The sequence below is a fragment of the Somniosus microcephalus genome, unplaced genomic scaffold (genome assembly GCF_052327205.1).
Source record: "Somniosus microcephalus isolate GS21.2 unplaced genomic scaffold, FLI_Smic_1.0 unresolved_chr1, whole genome shotgun sequence".
NCBI lineage: Eukaryota > Metazoa > Chordata > Chondrichthyes > Squaliformes > Somniosidae > Somniosus > Somniosus microcephalus.
The window spans coordinates 64,634,204-64,654,613 of NW_028225179.1; the positions used below are offsets into that span (position 1 = coordinate 64,634,204).

The 20,410-nt window shown below is 52.9% G+C and overlaps 1 protein-coding gene across 1 annotated transcript in view; it reads left to right on the forward strand.

Annotated features, from left to right (window-relative positions):
• LOC147095443 (integrin alpha-M-like) overlaps positions 1-20,410 on the forward strand; it is a 76,888-nt gene that overhangs the window by 56,389 nt on the left and 89 nt on the right. Inside the window, exons 9-10 of the mRNA XM_085974591.1 lie at positions 13,827-13,899; positions 20,096-20,410. The exon at positions 20,096-20,410 is cut by the window's right edge and continues 89 nt beyond it. Of these exons, the coding sequence (XP_085830717.1) occupies positions 13,827-13,899; positions 20,096-20,242 (220 nt within the window). The 3' untranslated portion in view covers positions 20,243-20,410. The remainder of the gene's footprint in view (positions 1-13,826; positions 13,900-20,095) is intronic.

Consider the following 20,410-nt stretch of genomic DNA (forward strand, 5'->3'; position numbering starts at 1 on the left):
GACGCCCGGTCCCAGAGGGGGAAAGGACAGTGTATCTAACGCACTGTGGCACCCGGTCCCAGAGGGGGAAAGGACAGTGTATCTAACGCACTGTGACACCCGGTCCCAGAGGGGTAAAGGACAGTGTATCTAACGCACTGTGACACCCGGTCCCAGAGGGGGAAAGCACAGTGTATCTAACACACTCTGACACCCGCTCCCAGTGGGGGTAAGGACAGTGTATCTAACGCACTGTGACACCCGGTCCCAGAGGGGAAAGGACAGTGTATCTAACGCACTGTGACACCCGGTCCTAGACGGGGGAAAGACAGTGTATCTAACGCACTGTGACACCCGGTCCCAGAGGGGGAAAGGGCAGTGTATCTAACGCACTGTGACACCCGCTCCCAGTGGGGGAAAGGACAGTGTATCTAACGCACTGTAACACCCGGTCCCAGAGGGGAAAGGACAGTGTATCTAACGCATTGTGACACCCGGTCCTAGAGGGGGGAAGGACAGTGTATCTAACGCACTGTGACACCCGGTCCCAGAGGGGAAAGGACAGTGTATCTAACACACTGTGACACCCGGTCCCAGTGGGGGAAAGGACAGTGTATCTGACGCACTGTGACACCCGGTCCCAGAGGGGAAAGGACAGTGTATCTAACACACTGTGACACCCGGACCCAGAGGGGGAAAGGACAGTGCATCTAACGCACTGTGACACCCGGTCCCAGAGGGGGAAAGGACAGTGTATCTAACGCACTGTGACACCCGGTCCCAGTGGGGGAAAGGACAGTGTATCTGACGCACTGTGACACCCGGTCCCAGAGGGGAAAGGACAGTGTATCTAACACACTGTGACACCCGGACCCAGAGGGGGAAAGGACAGTGTATCTGACGCACTGTGACACCCGGTCCCAGAGGGGGAAACGACATTGTATCCAACAGTTTGTGACTCCAAGTCCCAGAGGGGGAAAGGACAGTGTATCTAAGGCACTGTGACACCCGGTCCCAGAGGGGAAAGGACAGTGTATCTAACACACTGTGTCACCCGGACCCAGAGGGGGAAAGGACAGTGTATCTAACGCACTGTGACACCCGGTCCCAGAGGGGTAAAGGACAGTGTATCTGACGCACTGTGACACCCGGTCCCAGAGGGGGAAACGACATTGTATCCAACAGTTTGTGACTCCAAGTCCCAGAGGGGGAAAGGACAGTGTATCTAAGGCACTGTGACACCCGGTCCCAGAGGGGGAAAGGACAGTGTATCTAACGCTCTGTGACACCCGGTCCCAGAGAGGGAAAGGACAGTGTATCTAACACACTGTGACACCCGGTCCCAGAGGGGGAAAGGACTGTGTATCTAACGCACTGTGACACCCGGTCCCAGTGGGGGAAAGGACAGTGTATCTAACGCACTGTGACACCCGGTCCTAGAGGGGGGAAAGGACAGTGTATCTAACGCACTGTGACACCTGGTCCCAGAGGGGAATAGACAGTGTATCTAACACACTGTGACACCTGGTCCCAGAGGGGGAAAGGACAGTGTATCTAACGCACTGTGAAACCCGGTCCCAGTGGGGGAAAGGACAGTGTATCTAACGCACTGTGACACCCGGTCCCAGAGGGGGAAAGGACAGTGTATCTAACACACTGTGACACCCGGTCCCAGAGGGGGAAAGGACAGTGTATCTAACGCACTGTGACACCCGGTCCCAGAGGGGAAAGGACAGTGTATCTAACGCACTGTGACACCCAGTCCCAGAGGGGGAAAGGACAGTGTATCTAACACACTGTGACACCCGGTCCCAGAGGGGGAAAGGACAGTGTATCTAACGCACTGTGACACCCAGTCCCAGAGGGGGAAAGGACAGTGTATCTAAAGCACTGTGACACCTGGTCCCAGAGGGGAAAGGACAGTGTATCTCACGCACTGTGACACCCGGTCCTAGAGGGGGGAAAGACAGTGTATCTAACGCACTGTGACACCCGGTCCCAGAGGGGGAAAGGGCAGTGTATCCAACGCACTCTGACACATGCTCCCAGCGGGGGAAAGGACAGTGTATCTAACGCACTGTGACACCCGGTCCCAGAGGGGAACGGACAGTGTATCTAACGCACTGTGACTCCCGGTCCAAGAGGGTGAAAGGACAGTGTATCTAACGCACTATGACACCCGGTCCCAGAGGGGAACGGACAGTGTATCTAATGCACTGTGACACCCGGTCCCAGAGAGGGAAAGGACAGTGTATCTAACGCACTGTGACACCCGGTCCCAGAGGGGGAAAGGACAGTGTATCTAACACACTGTGACACCCGGTCCCAGAGGGGGAAAGGACAGTGTTTCTAACGCACTGTGACACCCGGTCCCAGAGGGGAAAGGACAGTGTATCTAACGCACTGTGACACCCGGTCCCAGAGGGGGAAAGGACAGTGTATCTAACACACTGTGTCACCCGGTCCCAGAGGGGGAAAGGACAGTGTATCTAATGCACTGTGACACCCGGTCCCAGAGGGGGAAAGGACAGTGTATCTAACGCACTGTGACGCCCGGTCCCAGAGGGGGAAAGGACAGTGTATCTAATGCACTGTGACACCCGGTCCCAAAGGGGGAAAGGAGAGTGTATCTAACGCACTGTGACACCCGGTCCCAGAGGGGGAAAGGGCATTGTATCTAACGCACTCTGACACCCACTCCCAGTGGGGGAAAGGACAGTGTATCTAACGCACTGTGACACCCGGTCCCAGAGGGGGAAAGGACAGTGTATCTAACGCACTGTGACACCCGGTCCCAGAGGGGAAAGGACAGTGTATCTAACGCACTCTGACACCCGCTCCCAGTGGGGGAAAGGACAGTGTATCTATTGCACTGTGACACCCGGTCCCAGAGGGGAAAGGACAGTGTATCTAACGCACTGTGACACCCGGTCCTAGATGGGGGAAGGACAGTGTATCTAACACACTGTGACACCCGGTCCCAGAGGGGAAAGGACAGTGTATCTAACGCACTGTGATACCCGGTCCCAGTGGGGGAAAGGACAGTGTATCTAACGCACTGTGACACCACTTCCCAGAGGGGAAAGGACAGTGTATCTAACACACTGTGACACCCGGTCCCAGAGGGGGAAAGGACAGTGTATCTAACGCACTGTGACACCCGGTCCCAGAGGGGGAAAGGACAGTGTATCTAACAGTCTGTGACACCATGTCCCAGAGGGGGAAAGGACAGTGTATCTAACAGTCTGTGACACCATGTCCCAGAGGGGGAAAGGACAGTGTATCTAAGGCACTGTGACACCCGGTCCCAGAGGAGGAATGCACAGTGTAACTAACGCACTGGGACACCCGGGCCCAGAGGGGGAAAGGACAGTGTATCTAACAGTCTGTGACACCATGTCCCAGAGGGGGAAAGGACAGTGTATCTAATGCACTGTGACACCCGATCCCAGAAGGGAAAGGACAGTGTATCTAATGCACTGTGACACCCGGTCCCAGAGGGGGAAAGGACAGTGTTTCTAACACACTGTGACAACCGGTCCCAGAGGGTGAAAGGACAGTGTATCTAATGCACTGTGACACCCGGTCCCAGACAGGGAAAGTACAGTTTATCTAACACCCTGTGACACCCGGTCCCAGAGGGGGAAAGGACAGTCTATCTCATGCACTGTGACACCTGGTCCCAGAGGGGGAAAGGACAGTGTATCTAATGCACTGTGACACCCGGTCCCAGAGGTGGAAAGGACAGTGTATCTAACGCACTGTGACACTGGTCCCAGAGGGGGAAAGAACAGTGTATCTAACGCACTGTGACACCTGGTGCCAGAGGGGAAAGGACAGTGTATCTAACGCACTGTGACACCCAGTCCCAGAGGGGGAAAGGACAGTGTATCTAACGCACTGTGACACCTGGTGCCAGAGGGGAAAGGACAGTGTATCTAACGCACTGTGACACCCGGTCCCCAAGGGGGAAAGGACAGTGTATCTAACACACTGTGACACCCGCTCCCAGAGGGGGAAAGGACAGTGTATCTAACACACTGTGACCCCCGGTCTCAGATGGGGGAAAGGACAGTGTATCTAACACACTGTGACACCCGGTCCCAGAGAGGAAAGGACAGTGTATCTAACACACTGTGACTCCCTGTCCCAGAGAGGGACAGGACAGTGTATCTAACACACTGTGACACCCGGTCCCAGAGGGGGAAAGGACAGTGTATCTAACACACTGTGACACCCGGTCCCAGAGAGGAAAGGACAGTGTATCTAACACACTGTGACTCCCTGTCCCAGAGAGGGACAGGACAGTGTATCTAACACACTGTGACACCCGGTCCCAGAGGGGGAAAAGGCAGTGTATCTAAAGCAGTGACACCCGGTCCCAGAGGGAGAAAGGACAGTGTATCTAATGCACTGTGACACCCGGTCCCAGAGGGGGAAAGGACAGTGTATCTAATGCACTGTGACACCCGGTCCCAGAGAGGAAAGGACAGTGTATCTAACACACTGTGACACCCGGTCCCAGAGGGGGAAAGGACAGTGTATCTAAAGCAGTGACACCCGGTCCCAGAGGGAGAAAGGACAGTGTATCTAACGCACTGTGACACCCGGTCCCAGAGGGGGAAAGGACAGTGTATCTAATGCACTGTGACACCCGGTCCCAGAGGGGGAAAGGACAGTGTATCTAATGCACTGTGACACCCGGTCCCAGAGGGGGAAAGGACAGTGTATCTAATGCACTGTGACACCCGGTCCCAGAGGGGGAAAGGACAGTGTATCTAACACACTGTGACACCCGGTCCCAGAGGGGAAAGGACAGTGTATCTAACGCACTGTGACACCCGGTCCCAGAGGGGAAAGGACAGTGTATCTAACACACTGTGACACCCGGTCCCAGAGGGGGAAAGGACAGTGTATCTAACACACTGGGATACCCGGTCCCAGTGGGGGAAAGGACAGTGTATCTAACGCACTGTGACACCCGGTCCCAGAGGGGAAAGGACAGTGTATCTAACACACTGTGACACCCGGTCCCAGAGGGGGAAAGGACAGTGTATCTAACGCACTGTGACACCCGGTCCCAGAGGGGGAAAGGACAGTGTATCTAACAGTCTGTGACACCATGTCCCAGAGGGGGAAAGGAAAGTGTATCTCACAGTCTGTGACACCATGTCCCAGAGGGGGAAAGGACAGTGTATCTAAGGCACTGTGACACCCGGTCCCAGAGGAGGAATGCACAGTGTAACTAACGCACTGTGACACCCGGGCCCAGAGGGGGAAAGGACAGTGTATCTAACACACTGTGACACCCGGTCCCAGAGGGGGAAAGGACAGTGTATCTAACACACTGTGATACCCGGTCCCAGTGGGGGAAAGGACAGTGTATCTAACGCACTGTGACACCCGGTCCCAGAGGGGAAAGGACAGTGTATCTAACACACTGTGACACCCGGTCCCAGAGGGGGAAAGGACAGTGTATCTAACGCACTGTGACACCCGGTCCCAGAGGGGGAAAGGACAGTGTATCTAACAGTCTGTGACACCATGTCCCAGAGGGGGAAAGGAAAGTGTATCTCACAGTCTGTGACACCATGTCCCAGAGGGGGAAAGGACAGTGTATCTAAGGCACTGTGACACCCGGTCCCAGAGGAGGAATGCACAGTGTAACTAACGCACTGTGACACCCGGGCCCAGAGGGGGAAAGGACAGTGTATCTAACAGTCTGTGACACCATGTCCCAGAGGGGGAAAGGACAGTGTATCTAAGGCACTGTGACACCCGATCCCAGAGGGGAAAGGACAGTGCATCTAATGCACTGTGACACCCGGTCCCAGAGGGGGAAAGGACAGTGTTTCTAACACACTGTGACAACCGGTCCCAGAGGGTGAAAGGACAGTGTATCTAATGCACTGTGACACCCGGTCCCAGACGGGGAAAGTACAGTGTATCTAAGGCACTGTGACACCCGATCCCAGAGGGGAAAGGACAGTGCAACTAATGCACTGTGACACCCGGTCCCAGAGGGGGAAAGGACAGTGTATCTAACACCCTGTGAGACCCGGTCCCAGAGGGGGAAAGGACAGTCTATCTAATGCACTATGACACCTGGTCCCAGAGGGGGAAAGGACAGTGTATCTAAAGCACTGTGACACCCGGTCCCAGAGGTGGAAAGGACAGTGTATCTAACACACTGTGACACCTGGTCCCAGAGGAGGAAAGGACAGTGTATCTAACGCACTGTGACACCTGGTGCCAGAGGGGAAAGGACAGTGTATCTAACGCACTGTGACACCCAATCCCAGAGGGGGAAAGGACAGTGTATCTAACGCACTGTGACACCCGGTCCCAGAGGGGGAAAGGACAGTGTATCTAATGCACTGTGACACCCGGTCCCAGAGAGGAAAGGACAGTGTATCTAACACACTGTGACTCCCTGTCCCAGAGAGGGACAGGACAGTGTATCTATCGCCCTGTGACACCCGGTCCCAGAGCGGGAAAAGGCAGTGTATCTAAAGCACTGTGACACCCGGTCCCAGAGGGAGAAAGGACAGTGTATCGAACGCACTGTGACACCCGGTCCCAGAGGGGGAAAGGACATTGTATCTAACGCACTGTGACGCCCGGTCCCAGAGGGGGAAAGGACAGTGTATCTAACGCACTGTGACACCCGGTCCCAGAGGGGAAAAGGACAGTGTATCTAACGCACTGTGACACCCGGTCCCAGAGGGGGAAAGGACATTGTATCTAACGCACTGTGACGCCCGGTCCCAGAGGGGGAAAGGACAGTGTATCTAACGCACTGTGGCACCCGGTCCCAGAGGGGGAAAGGACAGTGTATCTAATGCACTGTGACACCCGGTCCCAGAGGGGGAAAGGACATTGTATCTAACGCACTGTGACGCCCGGTCCCAGAGGGGGAAAGGACAGTGTATCTAACGCACTGTGGCACCCGGTCCCAGAGGGGGAAAGGACAGTGTATCTAACAGACTGTGACACCCGGTCCCAGAGGGGGAAAGGACAGTGTATCTAACGCACTGTGACACCCGGTCCCAGAGGGAGAAAGGACAGTGTATCTAACGCACTGTGACACCCGGTCCCAGAGGGGGAAAGGACAGTGTATCTAATGCACTGTGACACCCGGTCCCAGAGGGGGAAAGGACAGTGTATCTAACGCACTGTGACACCCAGTCCCAGAGGGGGAAAGGACAGTGTATCCAACAGTCTGTGACACCATGTCCCAGAGGGGGAAAGGACAGTGTATCTAACAGTCTGTGACACCATGTCCCAGAGGGGGAAAGGACAGTGTATCTAAGGCACTGTGACACCCGGTCCCAGAGGGGGAATGCACAGTGTAACTAACGCAATGTGACACCCGGGCCCAGAGGGGGAAAGGACAGTGTATCTAACAGTCTGTGACACCATGTCCCAGAGGGGGAAAGGACAGTGTATCTAAGGCACTGTGACACCCGATCCCAGAGGGGAACGGAGAGTGTATCTAATGCACTGTGACACCCGGTCCCAGAGGTGGAAAGGACAGTGTATCTAACACACTGTGACACCTGGTCCCAGAGGGGGAAAGGACAGTGCACATAACGCACTGTGACACCCAGTCCCAGAGGGGGAAAGAACAGTGTATCTAATGCACTGTGACACCCGGTCCCCAAGGGGGAAAGGACAGTGTATCCAACACACTGTGACACCCGGTCTCAGAGGGGGAAAGGACAGTGTATCTAATGCACTGTGACACCCGGTCCCAGAGAGGAAAGGACAGTGTATCTAACACACTGTGACTCCCTGTCCCAGAGAGGGACAGGACAGTGTATCTATCGCCCTGTGACACCCGGTCCCAGAGGGGGAAAGGATAGTTTATCTAACGCACTGTGACTCCCTGTCCCAGAGAGGGACAGGACAGTGTATCTATCGCCCTGTGACACCCGGTCCCAGAGGGGGAAAAGGCAGTGTATCTAAAGCACTGTGACACCTGGTCCCAGAGGGAGAAAGGACAGTGTATCTAACGCACTGTGACACCCGGTCCCAGAGGGGGAAAGGACAGTGTATCTAATGCACTGTGACACCCGGTCCCAGAGGGGGAAAGGACACTGTATCTAACGCACTGTGACGCCCGGTCCCAGAGGGGGAAAGGACAGTGTATCTAACGCACTGTGGCACCCGGTCCCAGAGGGGGAAAGGACAGTGTATCTAACAGACTGTGACACCCGGTCCCAGAGGGGGAAAGGACAGTGTATCTAATGCACTGTGACACCCGGTCCCAGAGGGGGAAAGGACAGTGTATCTAACGCACTGTGACACCCGGTCCCAGAGGGGGAAAGGACAGTGTATCTAACAGTCTGTGACACCATGTCCCAGAGGGGGAAAGGACAGTGTATCTAACAGTCTGTGACACCATGTCCCAGAGGGGGAAAGGACAGTGTATCTAAGGCACTGTGACACCCGGTCCCAGAGGGGGAAAGGACAGTGTATCTAACAGTCTGTGACACCATGTCCCAGAGGGGGAAAGGACAGTGTATCTAAGGCACTGTGACACCCGATACCAGAGGGGAAAGGACAGTATCTAATGCACTGTGACACCCGCCCCCAGAGGGGGAAAGGACAGTGTTTCTAACACACTGTGACAACCGGTCCCAGAGGGTGAAAGGACAGTGTATCTAATGCACTGTGACACCCGGTCCCAGACGGGGAAAGTACAGTTTATCTAACACCCTGTGACACCCGGTCCCAGAGGGGGAAAGGACAGTGTATCTAATGCACTGTGACACCTGGTCCCAGAGGGGGAAAGGACAGTGTATCTAATGCACTGTGACACCCGGTCCCAGAGGTGGAAAGGACAGTGTATCTAACACACTGTGAAACCCGGTCCCAGAGGGGGAAAGGACAGTCTATCTAATGCACTGTGACACCTGGTCCCAGAGGGGGAAAGGACAGTGTATCTAATGCACTGTGACACCCGGTCCCAGAGGTGGAAAGGACAGTGTATCTAACACACTGTGACACCTGGTCCCAGAGGGGGAAAGGACAGTGTATCTAACACACTGTGACACCTGGTCCCAGAGGGGGAAAGGACAGTGTATCTAATGCACTGTGACACCCGGTCCCAGAGGTGGAAAGGACAGTGTATCTAACACACTGTGACACCCGGTCCCAGAGGGGGAAAGGACAGTCTATCTAATGCACTGTGACACCTGGTCCCAGAGGGGGAAAGGACAGTGTATCTAATGCACTGTGACACCCGGTCCCAGAGGTGGAAAGGACAGTGTATCTAACGCACTGTGACACCTGGTGCCAGAGGGGAAAGGACAGTGTATCTAACGCACTGTGACACCTGGTGCCAGAGGGGAAAGGACAGTGTATCTAACGCACTGTGACACCCAGTCCCAGAGGGGGAAAGGAAAGTGTATCTAACGCACTGTGACACCCGGTCCCCAAGGGGGAAAGGACAGTGTATCTAACACACTGTGACACCCGGTCTCAGAGGGGGAATGGACAGTGTATCTAATGCACTGTGACACCCGGTCCCAGAGGGGGAAAGGAAAGTGTATCTAACGCACTGTGACACCCGGTCCCCAAGGGGGAAAGGACAGTGTATCTAACACACTGTGACACCCGGTCTCAGAGGGGGAAAGGGCAGTGTATCTAATGCACTGTGACACCCGGTCCCAGAGAGGAAAGGACAGTGTATCTAACACACTGTGACTCCCTGTCCCAGAGAGGGACAGGACAGTGTATCTATCGCCCTGTGACACCCGGTCCCAGAGGGGGAAAGGATAGTTTATCTTACGCACTGTGACTCCCTGTCCCAGAGAGGGACAGGACAGTGTATCTATCGCCCTGTGACACCCGGTCCCAGAGGGGGAAAAGGTAGTGTATCTAAAGCACTGTGACACCCGGTCCCAGAGGGAGAAAGGACAGTGTATCTAACGCACTGTGACACCCGGTCCCAGAGGGGGAAAGGACAGTGTATCTAATGCACTGTGACACCCGGTCCCAGAGGGGGAAAGGACATTGTATCTAACGCACTGTGACGCCCGGTCCCAGAGGGGGAAAGGACAGTGTATCTAATGCACTGTGGCACCCGGTCCCAGAGGGGGAAAGGACAGTGTATCTAATGCACTGTGATGCCCGGTCCCAGAGGGGGAAAGGACAGTGTATCTAACACACTGTGGCACCTGGTCCCAGAGGGGGAAAGGACAGTGTATCTAACAGACTGTGACACCCTGTCCCAGAGGGGGAAAGGACAGTGTATCTAACGCACTGTGACACCCGGTCCCAGAGGGGGAAAGGACAGTGCATCTAACGCACTGTGACACCCGGTCCCAGAGGGGGAAAGCACAGTGTATCTAACACACTCTGACACCCGCTCCCAATGGGGGTAAGGACAGTGTATCTAACGCGCTGTGACACCCGGTCCCAAAGGGGGAAAGGACAGTGTATCTAACGCACTGTGACACCCGGTCCCAGAGGGGGAAAGGACAGTGTATCTAACGCACTGTGACACCCGGTCCCAGAGGGGAAAGGACAGTGTATCTAATGCACTGTGACACCCGGTCCTAGAGGGGGGAAAGGACAGTGTATCTAACGCACTGTGACACCCGGTCCCAGAGGGGGAAAGGACAGTGTATCTAACGCTCTGTGACACCCGGTCCCAGAGGGGAAAGGACAGTGTATCTAACGCACTGGGACACCCGGTCCCAGTGGGGGAAAGGACAGTGTATCTAACGCACTGTGACACCCGGTCCCAGAGGGGAAAGGACAGTGTATCTAACACACTGTGACACCCGGACCCAGAGGGGGAAAGGACAGTGTATCTAACGCACTGTGACACCCGGTCCCAGTGGGGGAAAGGACAGTGTATCTAACGCACTGTGACTCCCGGTCCTAGAGGGGGGAAAGACAGTGTATCTAACGCACTCTGACACCCGCTCCCAGTGGGCTAAAGGACAGTGTATCTAACGCACTGTGACACCCGGTCCCAGAGGGGAAAGGACAGTGTATCTAACGCACTGTGACACCCGGTCCTAGAGGGGGGAAGGACAGTGTATCTAACGCACTGTGACACCCGGTCCTAGAGGGGAAAGGACAGTGTATCTAACGCACTGTGACACCCGGTCCCAGAGGGGGAAAGGACAGTGTATCTAACGCACTGTGACACCCGGTCCCAGAGGGGTAAAGGACAGTGTATCTAACACACTGTGACACCCGGTCCCAGAGGGGGAAAGGACAGTGTATCTAACACACTGTGACACCCGGTCCCAGTGGGGGAAAGGGCAGTGTATCTAACGCACTGTGACACCCGGTCCCAGAGGGGAAAGTACAGTGTATCTAACACACTGTGACACCCGGTCCCAGAGGGGGAAAGGACAGTGTATCTAATGCACTGTGAAACCCGGTCCCAGTGGGGGAAAGGGCAGTGTATCTAACGCACTGTGACACCCGGTCCCAGAGGGGAAAGTACAGTGTATCTAACACACTGTGACACCCGGTCCCAGAGGGGGAAAGGACAGTGTATCTAACGCACTGTGACACCCGGTCCCAGAGGGGTAAAGGACAGTGTATCTAACAGTCTGTGACACCATGTCCTAGAGGGGGAAAGGACAGTGTATCTAAGGCACTGTGACACCCGGTCCCAGAGGGGGAAAGGACATTGTATCTAACAGCCTGTGACTCCATGTCCCAGAGGGGGAAAGGACAGTGTATCTAAGGCACTGTGACACCCGGTCCCAGAGGGGGAAAGGACAGTGTATCTGACGCACTGTGACACCCGGTCCCAGAGGGGGAAAGGACATTGTATCTAACAGTCTGTGTCTCCATGTCCCAGAGGGGGAAAGGACAGTGTATCTAAGGCACTGTGACACCCGGTCCCAGAGGGGCAAAGGACAGTGTATCTGACGCATTGTTACACCCGGTCCCAGAGGGGGAAAGGACATTGTATCTAACAGTCTGTGACTCCATGTCCCAGAGGGGGAAAGGACAGTGTATATAAGGCACTGTGACACCCGGTCCCAGAGGGGAAAGGACTGTGTATCTAATGCACTGTGACACCCGGTCCCAGTGGGGGAAAGGACAGTGTATCTAACGCAATGTGACACCCGGTCCCAGAGGGGGAAAGGACAGTGTATCTAATGCACTGTGGCACCCAGTCCCAGAGGGGGAAAGGACAGTGTATCTAACACACTGTGACACCCGGTCCCAGAGGGGGAAAGGACAGTGTATCTAACACACTGTGACACCCGGTCCCAGAGGGGGAAAGGACAGTGTATCTAACAGTCTGTGACACCATGTCCCAGAGGGGGAAAGGACCGTGTGTCTAATGCACTGTGACACCCGGTCCCAGAGGGGGAAAGGACAGTGTATCTAATGCACTGTGACACCCGGTCCCAGAGGGGAAAGGACAGTGTATCTAACGCACTGTGATACCCGGTCCTAGAGGGGGGAAGGACAGTGTATCTAACGCACTGTGACACCCGGTCCCAGAGGGGTAAAGGACAGTGTATCTAATGCACTGTGACTCCCGGTCCCAGAGGGGAAAGGACAGTGTATCTAATGCACTGTGACATCCGGTCCCAGAGGGGAAAGGACAGTGTATCTAACGCACTGTGATACCCGGTCCTAGAGGGGGGAAGGACAGTGTATCTAACACACTGTGACACCCGGTCCCAGAGGGGTAAAGGACAGTGTATCTAATGCACTGTGACTCCCGGTCCCAGAGGGGAAAGGACAGTGTATCTAACACACTGTGACACCCGGTCCCAGAGGGGGGAAGGACAGTGTATCTAACGCACTGTGACACCCGGTCCCAGAGGGGAAAGGACAGTGTATCTAATGCACTGTGACTCCCGGTCCCAGAGGGGAAAGGACAGTGTATCTAACACACTGTGACACCCGGTCCCAGAGGGGGAAAGGACAGTGTATCTAACGCACTGTGACACCCGGTCCCAGAGGGGAAAGGACAGTGTATCTAATGCACTGTGAAACCCGGTCCCAGAGGGGAAAGGACAGTGTATCTAACACACTGTGACAGCCGGTCCCAGAGGGGTAAAGGACAGTGTACCTAACAGTCTGTGACACCATGTCCTAGAGGGGGAAAGGACAGTGTATCTAACACAATGTGACACCCGGTCCCAGAGGGGGAAAGGACAGTGTATCTGACGCACTGTGACACCCGGTCCCAGAGGGGGAAAGGACAGTGTATCTAACGCACTGTGACACCCGGTGCCAGAGCGGGTAAAGGACAGTCTATCTAACGCACTGTGACACCCGGTCCCAGAGGGGGAAAGGACAGTGTATCTAACACACTGTGACACCCGGTCCCAGAGGGGGAAAGGACAGTGTATCTAACACACTGTGACACCTAGTCCCAGAGGGGGAAAGGACAGTGTATCTAACACACTGTGACACCCGGTCCCAGAGGGGGAAAGGACAGTGTATCTAACACACTGTGACACCTAGTCCCAGAGTGGGAAAGGACTGTGTATCTAACACACTGTGACACCTAGTCCCAGAGGGGGAAAGGACAGTGTATCTAACACACTGTGAGACCCGGTCCCAGAGTGGGAAAGGACAGTGTATCTAACGCACTGTGACACTCGGTCCCAGAGCGGGAAAGGACAGTGTATCTAACACACTGTGACACCCGGTCCCAGAGGGGTAAAGGACAGTGTATCTAACGCACTGTGACTCCCGGTCCCAGAGAGGGAAAGGACAGTGTATCTAACACACTGTGACACCTGGCCCCAGAAGGGAAAGTGCAGTGTATCTGAAGCACTTAACTTAAAGCTAAATTAAATTTTGAGCCATTCCTTGCTGTAATGCTGTGGCTTCATCTGTTGCAGGATAGAATCTACTCAGTACATTAACTTCACAACTGACAAGTCGGATGACAAACATGTTGAACACACCTACAAGGTAATTATTCCCTTAAGGTGCACAGCTTTGCCCTTTCAACTCTGTGTGACCATAGCAACAGCCATTATGTGGTCAGGGCCTGTCTAAGTTCTAGTATCACACCATATTGACAACCAGGGCCTGTGCGAGGCCTGGTAATCACCATAGCAACAATCAAGGATGTGCGTCGCCTGGTAATGCACCACATAAACAACCAGGACGTGTGCGTCGCCTAGTAACACACCGCATCAACAACCAGGTCCTGTGTGAAGCCTAATAACACACCATAGCAACAACCAGGGCCTGTGCGTTGCCAAGTAACATACCATAGCAACAACCAGGGCCTGTGTGAAGCCTAGTAACACACTGCATCAACAACCAGGGTCTGTGTGAAGCCTAGTAACACACCATAGCAACAACCAGGGTCTGTGGAATGCCTAGTAACACACCATAGCAACAACCAGGGTCTGTGGCAAGCCTAGTAACACACCATAGCAACAACCAGGGTCTGTGGAAAGCCTAGTAACACACCATAGCAACAACCAGGGCCTGTGTGAAGCCTAGTAACGCACCATAGCAACAACCAGGGCCTGTGTGAAGCCTAGTAACACGCCGCATCAACAACCAGGGTCTGTGGGAAGCCTAGTAACACACCATAGCAACAACCAGGGTCTGTGGAAAGCCTAGTAACACACCATAGCAACAACCAGGGTCTGTGGAAAGCCTAGTAACACACCATAGCAACAACCAGGGTCTGTGGAAAGCCTAGTAACACACCATAGCAACAACCAGGGTCTGTGGAAAGCCTAGTAACACACCATAGCAACAACCAGGGCCTGTGTGAAGCCTAGTAACGCACCATAACAGTAACCAGGGCCTGTGTGAAGCCTAGTAACGCACCATAGCAACAACCAGGTCCTGTGCAAGGCCTGGTAATCACCATAGCAACAACCAGGGCCTGTGCGAGGCCGGGTAATCACCATAGCAACAACCAGGGCCTGTGCGTGGCCTAGTAATGCACCATAACAACAGCCAGGGCCTGGTAATTGTTAAGTCCGTGAATGATTGAGACACGGACCAGCAGGAGTGAAAACAAACAGGTCTTTACTGGTGGAAGTCAATAACGAAACTAAACAGACAGAGGCTCTCTAGCGCCTTTTATACAGGGGTGGTCACTGCCGGCACTGCAGTCTGAGACCAGTTATTCTCTCAAAGGTACATACACAACAATTCCTCCCCTTTTAGATAAACAGTACATAACATTCATTTAACAACTAAATGGTAACTAATTACAATCACAATTACTGTTGCTAACTACATTGGTTAAGTTTAAGCAATTATAAGTTCAGTCTTTGAGGAGGCTTCCTGATCTGTCTGGATAACGCCTCTTTGGGGTATCAGGTTCTTCTGGCAATGTTGAGTCGGAATCAATGTCTTTGTTTGGTTCATCTGCTTCCAATATTACCGGTTCTGCAGTAGCTGCATTTGGAACGTCAATTTCATTACCAGGTGTATCAGATCGTGGTGTGGAGTTGACGTTTTCCAGTGACTCTAGAATCTGGTCAGCATGGCGTCTTACAATGCTCTCCCCAACGTCCACGGTATACATGAGAGGTCCTTGTCGTGTACAAATCGTTCCTGGCTGCCATTTCTCAGTGCGGTAGTCCCGGGCCAAAACTGGTTGACCTACCTTAAAACTCCTGGTCGGCCTTTCATTCATATTCTGGAACTGCCTGTTCTCCACATCTCTTCGGATGTTTGGCTTAACCAAATCCAAGCGGCATCATAGTCTTCGATTGAAGAACATCATGGCTGGAGTTTGGTTGGTAACCGCATGTGTCACATTCCGGTAGGCAAACAAGAAGTTGTCCACCTTGTGTTGTAGGGGTATATCTTCATTACACATTGTCTTGATAGCCTTCTTGAATGTTTGGACAAACCTCTCGGCCAATCCATTAGTGGCTGGATGATATGGGGCGGATGTGTAATGCTTAACACCGTTGTTCATTAAGAACCTCCGGAACTCTTCAGACACAAACTGTGGTCCATTGTCAGAGCAAATCTGTTCAGGCAGCCCATTGCTGGCGAATATGGTTCGTAAAACTGTGATAGATTTTTCTGTGGTGGTTGAGGACATTTTTATTACCTCTGGCCACTTTGAATATGCATCCACCGCAATTAAAAACATCGAGTCCATGAAGGGACCAGCAAAATCAATGTGCACCCTTTGCCATGGAGATGAGGGCCACTCCCATGGATGCAGAGGAGCTTGTGGTGGGGCGTTTTGGACTTTCTGGCATCCTGCACAGCTCTTGGTCATCTCTTCGATTTCTCTATCGATTCCCGGCCACCACACAAACGCTCTGGCTAAGTTCTTCATTTTTACCCCACCCAGATGACCCTCATGAAGCTCATTGAGCACTCTATCCGTCAACTTAGGTGGAATTACTACTCTGGATCCACACATCAAGGTTCCTCTGCACACTGACAGCTGTTCTCTTCTCGGCGAGAATGCTGGCAGCAGTGGTTCGCCATGTGCTGGCCATCCCTTCACCGTTAAATCATAGACCCGTGATAGTGTCGGGTCATTCCGTGTTTCCTTTTCTATGTTTGCATTCATCACAGGGAGACATTCGACTATGGTCGAGTGGAATAACCCCATTGGATCCACTGCAAGGTCTTCTTCTTCCACCGTCGGCAATGGTAGGCGTGACAATCCATCAGCATTCCCATGCTATTTAGTTCCTTTGTACTCGATGTCATATTGGTGTGCCCCTAGGAAAAGGGACCATCTCTGCAGCCGTTGTGCTGTCATTATCGGTACGCCCTTCTGAGGGTTGAAAATGGAGACAAGAGGTTGATGATCGGTTAGTAGAGTAAATTTTTGACCGTGCAGGTAGTGATTGAACTTCTTCACCCCCCACACTAGGCTGAGGGCCTCTCTGTCAATCTGGGCGTAGTTACGCTCGGCAGAAGTTAACGAGCGTGACGCAAAAGCTATCGGCCTCTCTAAACCATCAAGGAATTTATGTGACAGTACCGCCCAAATGCCGTAGGGAGACGCATCACACGCCAGTCTGATCGGCAGTGCTGGGTTGTAGTGAGCCAATACTTCCCTTGAAGTGATTAAGTCCTTACTCTTCTGAAAAGCACACTTACAATCATCGTTCCATTTCCATGCTACCCCCGTTCGTAGCAGGGCGTTCAGCGGGTGCAGAATTGTCGACAAATTCGGCAAAAACTTATGATAGTAATTCACCAACCCGAGGAATGACCTCAGTTGCGACACATTTTCAGGCGCTGGGGCCTTAACAACCGCTTCAATTTTGTCAGGGGACTTATGTAACCCCTCTTCATCAATCACGTGGCCACAATACGATATCTGTTTCTTTAAAAATTCGCACTTGGGGCGGTTGGCTCGCAGCCTATGTTCCCGTAGTCTAGTGAGCACCTGTTCTAGGTTGTTAAGGTGTTCACTGTCATTTTCACCTGTTACAAGGATGTCGTCCAAGTAACACTGAGTCCCCGGAATCCCTTGCAGGACTTGTTCCATCGCTCTTTGCCATATCGCTGGAGCCGATGCTACTCCGAATACCAATCGACGATACTGGTAAAGACCTTTGTGAGTGTTTATCGTGAGATACTTCCTAGAGGACTCTTCAACCTCCATCTGCAAATATGCTTGTGCTAGGTCAATTTTTGTAAAACGCTTCCCTCCAGACAGTGAGGCTAAGATGTCTTCTATCCTTGGAAGAGGATATTGTACTGTGTGAAGGACAGGGTTCACCGTCACCTTGAAATCCCCACAGATGCGAATCTTCCTTGGCTCTCCGGACTTATTGCTTAACGTTTTCTTCATGACAGGAACGATGGGTGTCGCCCACTCGCTCCAGTTGACCTTAGACAACACACCCGCCTTCTCCAGATTCTCCAGCTCTGCCTTGACGGCTGGGCGAATTGCATATGGTACCGGTCTTGCTTTGAAAAACTTGGGAACTGCATTCTCTTCTATTTTTATCGAGGCGGTTACGCCTTTAAGCGTGCCCAGTTCTTGTTGAAATACCTCTTTGGCGTTAGCTAAGATTGTTGACAATCGTCCAGGAGTGATGTCCTCATCTTTTTTACCATCCACCGTCATTGCATGAATGGAATGCCAATCCAAGTTTATCTTCCTGATCCATTCCCGTCCCAATAACGGTGGTCCACCATTTGGCAGTATGTAGAGATACAATTTCCGTATTTTCTTGCCATTGTATTCGACAGGCACCCTTATTTTTCCTCTGGGGTATACTTTTTGCCCCGTATACGTCGTCAAGACGATGGATGTCTCTCTCAAGGGTATGTGTGAAAATAGCCGCTCATAGTCTCGTCGATTCATGATGGTTAGCGCTGATCCTGTATCCAATTCCATTTTAACTTGGGACCCTGCTATCGTGAGGGTGACCCAAATGGTTCGGTGATCCTCTTTTGTGATTACATTGTGAAGTTTGAGACAGCTTAGTCTCCTGTTCTCGGATTCACTATCGCTCATCTGGTCTTTGGAACTACTGTCCGTCATCTTTTGTACTTTCTTGTACGGTTCCTTAGTAGCCTTTTTGTTGTCACTGGTCTTCTTCCCAGACCTGCAAACTCGTGCAATGTGTCCAATCTTCCCGCATTGTCTGCATATTTTGTCTTTGGACCAGCAGTCCTTCTGGTCATGGTTAGTTCTGCCGCAGCGATAACATTTTGCAAATCCCCGTGTCATTTCGTGGGTGCCGTATTCCTGTGGTTTTTGTTGAATTTCTGCAGCTCCCCTGGCTGCTGCTTCATACGATACTGCCACGCTGAAAGCCTTATCTAGCGTCAGCTCTTTTTCTGAGAGTAACTTCTTCTGTGTTCCTTCACTCAGGAGTCCACAGACAAATTTGTCCCGTAGGGTATCTGCCAGTCCTGCTCCGAACTGGCAGTCCTTTGATAGCTTGCATAGTTCCGTAAGATACTCAGCATTGCTCTCATCTTTGTGCTGAGTTCTCCTGTGGAATTTAAATCTTTCTGCTATCAACAGCGGTGCAGGGTTTAAGTGTTCCTGTAGGCCAGCAACAATTTTGTTAAAACATTTCGCCTTCGGTTTGGCTGGAGTAATCAGGTCCTGCAATAGGCTGTACGTTCTAGCGCCCATTAAGTTTAACAATATCGATGCCTTTTTCCCCTCTGCTATTTCGTTTGCCTCGAAATATACCTCGACTCTTTCCACATACGTGGTCCAGTCCTCTAATGTATTATCAAAAGCAGTGATACAGCCAGTCTTCGGCATCTTGCAAATCTAAAATGGCGCCTCCCGCGCTTTGCCTTCTTCCCCGATTTAACAAAATGGCGCCTCCCGCGCTTTGCCTTCTTCCCCGCTGTTGTTGGCGCTGCTTTCCACGGTTTCTTGCGCGTATTCTTTTTCTTTTATTATTTTCACGTCGTGGAGCGGACCCTCTGGGACACTTCCCTTCCTCTTCTTAGGTCCGAACGCTGCCCGGCTTCGAAGCACCGGCCGCGCCCTGTGTGCTCCACCCTCTCTCTCTCTCTTTGCTTCCCGACTCGCTGAGCGGCCCCGTTGAAAAGCCACCCAATCGAGCTTCAGCCCGCCGCAGCCCAGGAAGGATCAGAGCACTACCTGCCACCAGCCCGATTAGCTGGGAAACCACAGACCGAGGAACCCAGCCTGGCTCTGGACAATCTCTCCTGCAAGTTTTCAAACCGATGATTGACGGTCGACGCCCATTTCCCGAATTTCTTTGGGGTTTTTTTCTTTCTTCTGGCTCCGACCTTCAACAACGTCGTCTGAGGTGCTGCCGAGTTGCAGGTAAGTTCGTTTCTTACTCATCGCCAGTGTTAAGTCCGTGAATGATTGAGACACGGACCAGCAAGAGTGAAAACAAACAGGTCTTTACTGGTGGAAGTCAATAACGAAACTATACAGATAGAGGCTCTCTAGCGCCTTTTATACAGGGGTGGTCACTGCTGGTACTGCAGTCTGAGACCAGTTATTCTCTTAAAGGTACATACACAACAGTAATCACCATAGCAACAGTCTGATCCATCAAACACTGAAGCCAGGGCTCGGTCTGTGGCCTGAGGCCTGTCACGGTGAAGGCCCTGGGGGCCGCAGTGAACCCTGGGGTCAGGAGGCGGTTGGTTGGAGTTGCTTGACGTGAATGGATGGGGTTTGTTTTGTTTTGTGCGGCAGGTGGAGAATGTGGGACTGAGGAGCCTTCCTGTTGATATAACCTTCGGAGTGCCGGTGAAGATCGGGCCTGGCCTGACCTGGGAGGAGCTGCAGGTGAACAGCACCGTGGTGAGTGCACGAGCATCGATCATCAGTCTCAGCATCTAACAGGGAACCGGAGCGAAACACAGACACACACGGAGAAGCTGAGGTCCACATAAGTGTGTGTGAAAGAGTGTGTGAGTGTGTGAGCGAGAATGTGTGAGTGAGAGCGAGAGTGTGTGTGTGTGAGTGTGAGCGAGAGTGAGAGTGTGTGTGTGTGAACGAGAGAGTGTG